At 49.0% G+C, this 12,351-nt stretch overlaps 1 protein-coding gene across 1 annotated transcript in view; it reads left to right on the top strand.

Moving 5' to 3' along the window:
* Positions 1 to 11,952, top strand: part of CXCL12 (C-X-C motif chemokine ligand 12) — a 28,946-nt gene extending 16,994 nt beyond the window's left edge. Inside the window, exon 4 of the mRNA XM_086381345.1 lies at positions 11,626 to 11,952. Within this exon, the coding sequence (XP_086237471.1) occupies positions 11,626 to 11,713 (88 nt within the window). The 3' untranslated portion in view covers positions 11,714 to 11,952. The remainder of the gene's footprint in view (positions 1 to 11,625) is intronic.
* Positions 11,953 to 12,351: the final 399 nt, after the last annotated feature.

Raw genomic sequence — 12,351 nt, 5'->3', positions numbered from 1 at the left:
ACACCCCTCATGCTCCCATTTTGATCCAAGCCACAGCCATCTCCTGTCTGAACCCCCTACACCAGGCCACTAGCTGGCTCATTGTCTGTCCTGTGGCTTCCTCTCACAGCAGCAAAAGTGGCTGACCATCATGCCCTGCCATGTCACCCCTACCCAGATCCTCCAGTGGCCAACAGAGGTTTACACCTGCGACCCCTGTCCCCTCTGAACTCGCCGTCTGTACTGCAGCCGCACTGGCCTCTTTGACTTGGAATAGGCCAGGGCTGCCCCTGTAGGGGACTTCTGCGCTTGGTGCTCTCTGCCTAGAAATCACATGGTTTACCCTCCTTTCCTTCCATCTCTGATTGCCATCACCTTGTCAGAAATGGCTTTGCAGACCCCCGACCCTGCATAGCAGCCCGCCACCTGCATGTGCCCTGGCCACCTTATCCCGCGTGTTCCCATCCGCTGTGCCACCTTCCCTGTCCACTTGCTTGCTGACCGCCCCCGAAGGAGAGGAGTAATACCGCCACACAGGAGGAGAGGGGCCTGGCCTCTTTCACTCACTGTTCATTGTGGCTGGCCCATAGAAGGTACTCAAGAAATATCTTTAGACTGCCTGATAAATCAGCAGGATGCTAACACTTTGGACCCTGTCTTTGTTCATCTCTAAAACAAAGACAGCAATGCTCACAAGACTGCATTCATTTGAGCGCCTGAGGCCACACTGGTAAGTCATGATTTGGACCCAAATTTGTCTCACTCTAATGTCTGTATAGGCTCACACACACTGTCTCTTCTCTGGAGTCCTCCTTCCCCCGGAATCTCCACCACAGGACCCACTACAGTGGCTCATTCCCTGTGAGTCCAGACTGAGGGGTCACCCCTCTCCTCAGAGGTCCCTCCTCCTCCCCATTGTAGGGGCCCACACACGCTCCCTGTGGCACAGTCAGTGCGGGCCCCCGGGGATGAGATCTCTGCTGCTGGTGCTTCATCACAGACCGGGGGTGGCTGGCCACACCTTAGGACACAGCCAGGCCCTTAGAAGAGTGTGATTCCCAAAATCCTGAGCAGAAAAGGACAATCATCAGGGATCCGCTCCGGAGAAATGAGGCTGTGTCCTGCAGATGGACACCAGGGAGTAACAGGCTGGAGGAGGTCTGAGCTCCATGACCACTGGGATTCCCTGACCCACCTATAGGGGTCCCAATGCCTCTCCTGGCAGCAGCTGGGAGCCAGATCTAGGCGGGATGGCCGACCCTCTGTGGAGGAGGTGAGGCCAGTGGCCGAGGGCTTGGGAAGGTTGGCATCTAGTGTTCAGCCCCCCTGAGCCCAGCCAAGCCCTGCACTGCAGCTGTGGAAGTCCCCGGAAGGAGGGACCGGTCTTGGTCAGTCTAATAGGCCCCAGATGCAGCCATGGGGTTCTCACCTTGTCCTGGCCTCTTCTTAGGTATTTTCCTGAAGGTGGGAACATCAGCCTGGGTCATGGGGGCTTGTAGGGCCGTGAGGAAACAACCATTCTGGGCATTCCTGAGCTTTTGGGGGAGGTGACCGTCCTTTTGGCTGCTGTGGGAACCCCCAGAGCCATGCCGGGGCCTTGGCACCTGGGAACAAGGCCTGCGAGAGACCAGCTCTTTCCAGTTCTCCCACTGAGAGATCGCTTGCCCAGGAGGCCGAGGGGGACCTGAAGGTTAATGCATTCACCACATGTTTGCTCATGTGGGCAGGACAGAGCTCCCAGTGGGAACAAAGCAGCACCTCGCTCAGGCGCTGTCCATCCTGCTGTTTCCAGGGCAGCCTGCGCCAGCAAGGCCCTGGCACAATTGGTTCTAGACACAGTCTTCTTATCCTCTCAACCATCCTGCGGGAGACCAGCCCTCTCACGCTTGATGCACAAGGCACTAGGGCCCAGCACGGGCCTCTGTGTTGCAGAGTGGGGCTCGGGGAGGCCTGATCCAATTCTGGGTTGTTTGGCTTCAGACAAGTCATCCTTGCCATCTGCAGAGAGGAGCCCCGGGCAGGACGCGGTGGGCGGAGGCTACTGGGCTTCAGATCCAGTTCTGCCCTCTGTGATTCCGGGGTATTTTCAGATCTCAAATGAGAAACCATTTGGAAGAAATGGTGGGCAAACTCTGGCTGTAATGTCAGTACAGCCTGTCAGAAATAGCAATTTTAAAAATGAAATGGCATCAAATGGAAAAAAAAAAAGATAAATTGGAAAACACAAGCAGGCGAACACCACACTTACTAAAGGGAAGAACCATTTGCACGTATGTGTGTTTGTGTGTGTTTCACAATGTCAAATGCAATTTTTCTTGTAGATGGTGGTCACAAGTATACTTACTGGTCCTGTGTACATAAAACCCAGTGGTTAATGGGTCTCACCCTTCCTGAGTACAAGGAAAGAAGTTAGAGGATAGCGGTAGAGTTTCTTGATTTAATAAGAGTTAAAAACAAAAAAAAACAAAAAAAAACCTTATGTTTCTAAAATCAGGATACATTGACAGTAACGGTATACATCAAATGGCTACTCTTTTTTTTTTCCTTTCTTAAAGAAGGCAATGGCACCCCACTCCAGTACTCTTGCCTGGAAAATCCCATGGATGGAGGAACCTGGTAGACTGCAGTCCATGGGATTGCTAAGAGTCGGGCACGACTGAGCGACTTCACTTTCACTTTTCACTTTCATGCATTGGAGAAGGAAACGGCAACCCACTCCAGTGTTCTTGCCTGGAGAATCCCAGGGACGGGGGAGCCTTGTGGGCTGCCGTCTGTGGGGTCACACAGAGTCAGACACGACTGAAGTGACTTAGCAGCAGCAGCAAAGAGCTGTAGGCTTTTATAAGCAAATCAGTCCTAACCCACAAGGTATTTTTGTGGCCCATGTTCTCAGGTGGCGGGAGGACAGGAGCCAGATCCTGTCATTAAACCTTTCCGGGGAGTCCAGTTCCAAAAGAGTGAGGCTCATGTAGCCCCCAACTCGCCTCCGAAAGCCTGGTCTGCGCTCGGGAAGACACAAGGAGGGAACCTGGAGTCTGGGTCCCAGAAAGGAGAGGGTCTGAATTTAAAGATTCCCAAAGAGGGAAGTCAAAGGGGACATCCCCTGGGCAATCATGGACATGAGTGATGCTATGAAGATGCTCTTTCAGAGTTCTTTTCATATGCCCAAACAGCGCCAGCGCCGGCCTGTCGTCCCAACAGAATGGCCAGCAGGGTCCTTTCTCTCTCACAATGTCCCAGCTTGAATGATACATTATCAAAGAGTGAATGAGCTTGTGAACTCTGCTAAGCTCACTCCTGCTTCTCCCAGCCCTTTTCTCCTCTGTCTCCTCCTCGCCCTTCAGAAAAGCTGAACAAGACTCAGGTCCCTGTCCCATGTCCTCCCCTGGCCTTCATCTCTGTTCACCCAAACCAGAGCTGCTTTCTGGGGCAGTGGCTCCCTGGCCCAGTGTTGGGCTCCCCTTTCTCCCCAGAGGCCAGGTTCAAGACAGGGCAGGGGGCCTAGGAAGGGGAGAGATCAGAAGCCACAGAAGTTTGAAGAATCACTGGACCCGTAGTGAATGCCCGCCTGCCACAGACCGCACTGGGGACCCAGGGAAGCCTGTGTACCTCCCCGAGCCCTGATCTCCTTGTCTGTGGTTCCTTGTCTGGAGCTCACAGAGTAGGGTAAAGGGACTGCCCTGGATTGCCCCGGAGGTGGGCAGGGCTGGTGCCTTAGTGCAGGGAAGGGTACAGACCTACCATTCACAGCATCCTTCCTCGTGCCCAACACACAATACACGCTAACAGGTGGTCACTGCAAGGGATGTGATGTTCCTCTTTTGCAAATGAGAAAAGTCAAGTTCAGCACTTTCCTAAGCCATGCGTGTAGCAGAACCTTGAGTCTCTACATGTTTTACTGCATATGCGCGTCACCAGTTAGTCCTTTGCCCTGCGTGTCTCAGAAGTAACCATCAGCCGTGGAGGGAAGGAAGGGAGGTGTTGCGATGGGGAGGGGCTATGGTGACAGGAGGGAGTCACTCTGAGCCTCAAAGGCACTGGACACTCCTCCACCACCCACTGGGCTGGGTGCTGTGACCCTCACGGGGGCTGCACACGTGAGGCATGCAGAAGTGTCTGCTGCACGGCAGCCTGTGACTGACTTGCCCCCACCCAGCCACGTGTGGCCATGGGCTCAGGAGCGTGGATGAAAGACATGCATTCTTGCGTTAAATGAAGAGATAGACCTTGCCCTGAGCAGTCGGCAAGGAGGGAGCCAGGGCTACTGTTGTTTAGTCGCTCAGTTGTGTCCGACTCTTGGTGACCCCATGGACTATAACCCGCCAGGCTCCTCTGTCCATGTGATTCTCCAGGCAAGAATACTGGAGTGCATTGCCATTTCCTCCTCCAAGAGCCAGGACAGAGGCTGATAAAGAATAACAAGAATATCAATATAAGGACAGAATGGATGCCAGCTAATGTTATCCATGTGCTGATTAGGTGCCACACTCAGGGCTGGATGCTCTGGATCAGGGACCTCATTTGACCTGACATACCCAGGAGGAAGGGACTCTCAGGATCAGTAGCAGAGAAGGACCAGATCCGTCCCATCTCTGCATGGTAGGGGTGTGCAGGCTCGAGTTGTGGTTTTGCAGCTCGATATGTTGGGTTCCACAGAGTGCAGTGCTGAGTGGGGGTTCACTTGCCTAGCTTTGCCCCTCAAACCCGCCATCATGAGGCTCTTTCATTTTTCAGAGATGTCTCCTCTGTCCTCCATTTGTAACAAACCTGTGTTTTAGTGACGTGCCAGGCGCTCTTGGTGGTATTTGTCTCCCAGCTGTCTGTGCTGAGGTTGTTCCTTTGCAGAAGACCAGGCTGGGATAACGGGCTGAAGCCCCCCCACTTCAGCTTTTTCCTTGGGCCTGCCTCCAGTGTGCTCCTGCTGGGCTCTTTAAAGTACCCAGGGCAGGGTGTTCTCATGCAGCCCTGGTTCAGGAATTGCTCCAGATTCATATGTTCAGGCTCTGTCCTTGGCCTTAGGGTCCACAGGCCCACAGTCCACCCACCGTGGGCTCAGCCCGTTGCTTTCTTTCTCCCTTCCTCATCTCCATGCTGCTCTCTGTCTGCAGTCTCAGACCCATACTCAGGGACCCCAGCTCCTAGCTCAGTTCTCCTCCAAGATTTCCTATGCACAGGGACTTTGGCCCCTGTTCCCCTGGGTTCATCACCAAGAGTCACCAGCAACTGCCAGTTTCATGGAAATTTCCAACTCCTCAGTCTCCATCTTGGGGCCAACACTCACTCATTGCACAAAATTTTAACTATTTGTTGAACAGAATATTTAAACAAAAGCACCTGAGGTTATGTAATCGCCACTGGCTGCAGCTCCCTGACTTGCACCTCTGGAAGGGTTGGGACAGTCGTGGTCTGGGCTGGACCTAGAAGGTGCCTGTGACATCTCAGCACACGTGGGGCACATCTGATTATAAGGCTGCTGATGAGGGTGTGGTTTGAAAATCATTTTTGCTCCTTTATCTGGGAACTGAAATTTTTTTCATCTGGATTTCACCATTTCTTAATTTTGCTGAGAGGTCACAAACCACAGATCTCCACAGTTTGAAATACGTGTTCTTGGGGGTTCAAATTTCCAGTTTTCATCCTTTATCCCCATTGTTCCAGCCTCAGCAATTTTATTTTACCAGCTGTCCTGCCAGGGGTCCCTGGCACCACCTCATGCCAGTGTAACAAAGACAGATCCCTTTCAGTGCAGCCAGATGACCTCCTGAGCAAAAGATTTTTTAAAAAATTTAAATAAGTTTCCCAAGTAAAATAAGACAGATAGAGCCCTCTGTCTGGTTCCCTCAACCTAAACCCCCCACCATACAACCTGGTCTCCACTCAGGGGTTGCTTAGCAGGATGTCCAAGGCAACTTGAAAATGACTTGAATCTCTTTTTCTCCCAACACACACTGTGGTCTTTTCTATAAGAATCAGATCGAAGTGGAACAAAGTGTAAAGTTTCCAGCAGCGACATGCGCCTGTCCCATTGTTTTTCTCTCACATGCTCACACAATTTAGCACCAAACTGAAACAAAACAAGACAGAAAAAGGCATCTTTGGCAGGTTTGGGCTTGGAATTGTGGCAGGAACTAAAATACTTATGAGAAATCACATCTCAGGGACCCAGTCAAACCCAACCCGGATGAGTCAGGACCAGACTAGGAGCAGCTCTGGCCTAATCTGTGACTCTTTGGGTATGTCCCTAATGCTTAGGACAAGGGAAGGCAGGTTCTCAGAACTTTGTATTTCCCATCCAGAAAGAGAAACAAAGAGCCTCGCTGATTCCCTGGACGTGGGCTGAGGAGGTCATCCATAGTAAGAAAAGATATGCAGCGATTTAATATGAGCCTGAAGAGAAAAACCAAACAAAAATTGAAGTGGATAGAAGAAAAACATGATTTATAAAGTAATATTATTAAACATTTAGTTTTAAACAATGTGAGGATAACCTTTGCAATGGTCTTGAACATTTTTGGGTTTTGGATTCAACGGTCTTTCCTCACAGAAGAATGAGGAGTAGCTCAAAGGTAGGAACGTGTTAACTGCTGGAGCAGAAAAATCAGCTTCACCTTGCTCTGGGGTTCCCTATGTGCTCAGTAAAATTGCCAACCTCCCTTGGATCATAGAAAAAGTAAAAGAATTCTAGAAAAACATCTACTTCTGCTTCATTGACTATGCTAAAGCCTTTGACTGTGTGGATCACAATGAACTGTGGTGAATTCTTAAAGAGATAGGAATACCAGACCACCTGACCTGCCTCCTGAGAAATCTGTATGCAGGTCAAGAAGCAACAGTTAGAACTGGACATGGAACAACAGACTGGTTCCAAATAGGAAAAGGAGTACGTCAAGGCAGTATATTGTCACCCTGCTTATTTAACTTAAATGCAGAGTACATCATGCAAATGCCAGGTTGGATGAAGCACAAGCTGGAATCAAGATTGCCGGGAAAAATATCAATAACCTCAGATAGGCAGATGACATCACCCTCAAGGCAGAACGTGAAGAGAAACTAAAGAGCCTCTTGATAAAGGTGAGAGAAAAAGCTGACTTAAAACTCCACATTCATGCTGGGAAAACTAGTCAACTACCTGTAAAAGAATGAAACTAGAACACTTTCTAACACTATGAAAATAAACTCAAAATGGATTAAAGATCTAAATGTAAGACCATAAACTATAGAACTCCTAGAGGAAAACATAGGCAGAACACTCTCTGACATAAATCATAGCAAGATCCTCTAATGACCCACCTTCCAGAGTAATGGGAAAAAAGCAGAAATAAACAAATGAGACCTAATTAAACTTAAAAGCTTTTGCAAAGTAAACTATAAGCAAGGTGAAAAGACAGCCTTCAGAATGGGAGAAAATAATAACAAACAAAACAACTGACAAAGAATTGATCTTCAAAATATACAAGCAGCTCATGCAGCTCAAACCAGAAACGTAAAAGGCCCAATCAGAAAATGGGCCAAAGGACTAAACAGACGTTTCTCCAAAGAAGACACACAGAGGGCTAACACACACACGAAAAGATGCTCAGCACCACTCATTATCAGAGACATGCAAATCAAAACCACTATGAGGTACTATCTCACACAGGTCCCGAAAAGTCTACAAGCAATAAATGCTGGAGAGGGTGTGGAGAAAAGGGAACCTTCTTACACTGTTGGTGGGAATGCAAACTAGTACAGCCACTATGGAGAACAGTGTGGAGATTCCTTAAAAAACTGGAAATAGAACTGCCATACGACCCAGCAATCCCACTGCTGGGCATACACACTGAGGAAACTAGAATTGAAAGAGACACCTGTACCCCAGTGTTCATCACAGCACTGTTTATAATAGCCAGGACATGGAAGCAACCTAGATGCCCATCAGCAGATGAATGGATAAGAAAGCAGTGGTACATATACACAATGGAGTATTACTCAGCCATTAAAAATAATACATTTGAATCAGTTCTAATGAGGTGGATGAAACTGGAGCCTATTATACAGAGTGAAGAAAGCCAGAAAGAAAAACACCAATACAGTATACTAACGCATATATATGGAATTTAGAAAGATGGTAACGATGACCCTGTATGCGAGACAACAAAAGAGACACAGATGTAAAAAATGGACTTTTGGACTCTGTGGAGAAGGCAAGGGTGGGATGATTTGAGAGAATAGTATTGAAACTTGTATATTACCATACGTGAAATAGATGGCCAGTTCAAGTTCAAACCATGAAACAGGGCACTCAAAGCTGGTGCATTGGGACAACCTAGAGGGATGAGATGGGAAGGGAGGAGGGAGAGGGGTTCAGGATGGAGGGACACATGTACACCCATGACGGATTCATGTCAGTGTATGGCAAAAACCAGTACAGTATTGTAAAGTAATCAGCCCCCAATTAAAATAAATTAATTCATTTAAAAAAACTCCACACTAAGATCATGGCATTTGGTCCCATAACTTCATGGCAAATAGATGAGGAAACAATGGAAACAGTGAGAGACTTTATTTTCTTGGGTTCCAAAATCACTGCAGACAGGGCTTGCAGCCATGACACTAAAAGACGCTTGCTCCTTGGAAGAAAAGCTATGACCAACCTAGGCAGCATATTAAAAAGCAGAGACAATACTTTGCCAACAAAGGTCCGTCTAGCCAAAGCTATGGTTTTTCCAGTAGTCATGTATGGATGTGAGAGTTGGACTATGAAGAAAGCTGAGTGCAGAAGAATTGATGCTTTTGAACTGTGGTGCTGGAGAAGACTCTTGAGAGTCCCTTGTACTGCACGGAGATCCAACTAGTCAGTCCTAAAGGAGATCAGTCCTGAATATCATTGGAAGGACTGATGCTGAAGCTGAAGCTCCAATACTCAGCCATCTGATGCAAAGAAGTGACTCATTGGAAAAGCCCCAATGCTGGGAAAGACAGAAGGCAGGAGAGGGGGACGACAGAGGATGAGATGGTTGGATGGCATCATCAATTCGACGGACGTGAGTTTGAGCAAGCTCTAGGAGTTGGTGATGTATAGGGAGGTCTGGCATACTGCAGTTCGTGGGTCAAAAATAGTCGGGCACGACTGAGCGTCCGAACTGAACTGCACTGACCCCTCCACCTGAGGCCTCCCTGAGCTCCATTTCTGCTCCACCCAGCTTCCCGCACCATCTTCACCCCAGGCTCACCTGTCTGTGTGTCTGTCTGGGGTCTGTCCCGCCTCCGCTTGCCAGCTCCACCAGACTCTCTCCTCACACCACCCCCAGCTGACCCTGCTAGGACGCCCTCTGAGGGCAGCTGCTCGTCTTCATTCTTGTCTCTCTGGAAGTTTCCTCCCATCATGCAGCCAAGTCCAAGTTTGTTTACTCCTTGGCCAAAGCCTGATCTACTATCCCAGGAAGGAAGGCAGCAAAACTGTCTGTCACCTGTTAACTATTTACAAAGCAGTACTTTTTTTTTTTTTTTTTTGCTGTTGCTCACATGGCCTGAGGGCTTTGCTTTGGTCAATTTGACATAATTTGAATAATGTGCCAAGTTAATATTTCTCTAAACACTTTCATGTGGTTACATTTGCAATGCATGTTACTATATTAACATAAGCCATAGTATTCATTTTATTTAAAAAAAATCATTTGGCAGGTTTCATATGGAACACAGTAAGTCCCCCAGGCTATAGGCTGAAGCATTAGGAAAAATGGAACATACTATTTTTAACATACTTGTGCAAAATCCCCAGACAGAGGCTTTGCTCACAATAATCTATCTTGTTGAGGCACTTATTTTATTTTATTGTCTCAGTAAATGTTTGGAAAGAAGATTATCACCCTAACTCATTTTCAGTGATTAGATGAAAAAAAAAAAAATAGAGACAGAGAGAAGGGACATCCAAGAGGAAGATTTAGTAAAAGTAATACAGAAGTGCAGAGAGGTAGGCAGTCTAGAGACAGCAGAGGCCTCGCGGGGGAAGGCCCAGGCGAGGGGCTCCGTCAGGGCTCCCAGACTGACCAACAAAATCACAGACTGGGGCTGGGGTCCTTGTGGCAGTATGTTTTGCTCTGTGGGGACCCTCACAGTGGGGAAATCGCTGCCCTAGACCAGAGGTGCTCAAGTTTGAGAGGTGGGCAGAGGGCCTCTTGGGACACGTTTCTTGGCTGCAGCGCAGGGCTTCTGACTCAGCAGGCCTGGGTGGCACCTAAACAGGTGCATCTCTAACATCAGAGGCTGTGATGCTGCAGGCCCAGGACACAGGACGACAGTGGACCTGGACTCTGGACTTGGGATACTCAGCCTTGGAGAAAAGACAAAGCTGCAGGGATTGTCTGAAAGCTAAATCAGATTCTCTAATAGTTTTCAGCGGCCCCTGGGACCCCCAGGCTCATTACACCTGCTCCGAGGCTGCACAGGAAGCTTTCAGCACACGTGGAGTTGGGAGGGGAGTCAGGATGCAGAGGCAGGGCCGGTTCAGGAGCGTCACTGAAGCAGGTGCCCTGCCCATTTGCTGCTTTAAGCCCTGGACATCCTCCTCCTCCACACGTCAGCCTGTCACCAGGGACCCAGCCTCCATGTGGCTGCTTCTCTTCAGTTGGTTCAGTCACTCAGTCGTGTCGGACTCTTGGTGACCCCGTGAACCACAGCACGCCAGGCCTCCCTGTCCATCACCAACTCCTGGAGTTCACTCAGACTCACGTCCATCGAGTCAGTGATGCCATCCAGCCATCTCATCCTCTGTCATCCCCTTCTCCTCCTGCCCCCAATCCCTCCCAGCATCAGGGTCTTTTCCAATGAGTCAACTCTTTGCATGAGGTGGCCAGAGTACTGGAGTTTCAGCTTTAGCATCAGGTCTTCCAATGAACACCCAGGATTGATCTCCTTTAGAATGGACTGGTTGGATCTCCTTGCAGTCCAAGGGACTCTCAAGAGTCTTCTCCAACACCACAGTTCAAAAGCATCAATTCTTCGGCGCTCAGCTTTCTTCACAGTCCAACTCTCACATCGATACATGACCACTGGAAAAGCCATAGCCTTGACTAGACAGACCTTTGTTGGCAGAGTAATGTCTCTGCTTTTGAATATGCTATCTAGGTTGGTCATAACTTTCCATCCAAGGAATAAGCGTCTTTTAATTTCATGGTTGCAATCACCATCTGCAGTGATTTTGGAGCCCCCCAAAATAAAGTCTGACACTGTTTCCACTGTTTCCCCTGTTTCCCCATCTATTTGCCATGAAGTGATGGGACCAGATGCCATGATCTTAGTTTTCTGAATGTTGAGCTTTAAGCCAACTTTTTCACTCTCCTCTTTCATTTTCATCAAGAGGCTTTTTAGTTCCTCCTCACTTTCTGCCATAAGGGTGGTGTCTCTTACTTCTCTTCTCATTAATTTGTGTGTCTCTCACTCTGTTAGTAGGATTCTTGGCGTGTATACGGCAGACCGCTCCTCACTCACCCAGGGCCCCGCAGAGCTTAAGGGCTAAGCGAGATGCGGGAGGAATAATCCAGGTTTAGTGAATGTCTTGAGGACTCAGTTTCTAAAATGGTCTTCAGAGACTCCACTGCCAACAGAGTTTACTTTATAGGATGGGGTTCTGGGGGACTGTTTGGAATATCTCCTGTCACCTTGCAGACCCAGCCCCACTCTCTCGGGCCTGACCTCTGCCCTGGGAACCGACCCGGCCAGGACTACTGTCGGCGTCACCAGCAGCGGGAGCTGAGGACGACGGGAGGTTTATTCCCTGGAGCCTTGAGCCAAGTCATTCCACACCCCCCTGCCTCTGCCCCGCTCCTGCTTCTGCTGATGAAGTTTGGAACTCTGACCCTCTGTCCAGGGTTCCTCCCTGACTTTGTATCTGGTGACTGCTCCCCCCGTCCCCCTCTCCGGGGAGGTGACTCCGCGTCCTGTCCGCACCTTTGTAACTAGCTCCTTTAATAAACTCTTCTGGGCTGACGCTAACTGGAGTGTGCCGTCTCTTCTCTGCCTAGGACCCTAACTGCTACACTCACTTTCATATTTTCAGGTTATATTTTCCCATGATGTTTGCATTTCTTATAACAAGCCCATGCTACTTCTACAGTAAAAGTGAACAGCAAAGAGAAGAATCAGGAAAGCAGCACTCAGCGTGCTGCAGGGGCAGGGAACTGCTCCCTGACCTGGCTCAATCTGGGCCCAGGTTCCATCCCCAAGGGGACACAGAGCTGACCCAGGTCCCTGCATCTGTGCAAAGGATACCCAGGGGAAGATTTTAATTCAGCAAATTATGAAGGTGCAAAAGGATTTGCCAGGAACAACTTAATTCACACTCTGGAAACAGAATGTTATAACTTTACTCTACACTAATTTCATGGTCTGCAT

Source organism: Bos grunniens, chromosome 28, assembly GCF_055505025.1.
Source record: "Bos grunniens cultivar Pamir isolate PY7600 chromosome 28, Bosgru_T2T1.0, whole genome shotgun sequence".
In the NCBI taxonomy this organism is placed as follows: Eukaryota; Metazoa; Chordata; class Mammalia; order Artiodactyla; family Bovidae; genus Bos; species Bos grunniens.
This window is presented reverse-complemented; position numbering and strand designations above follow the sequence as displayed.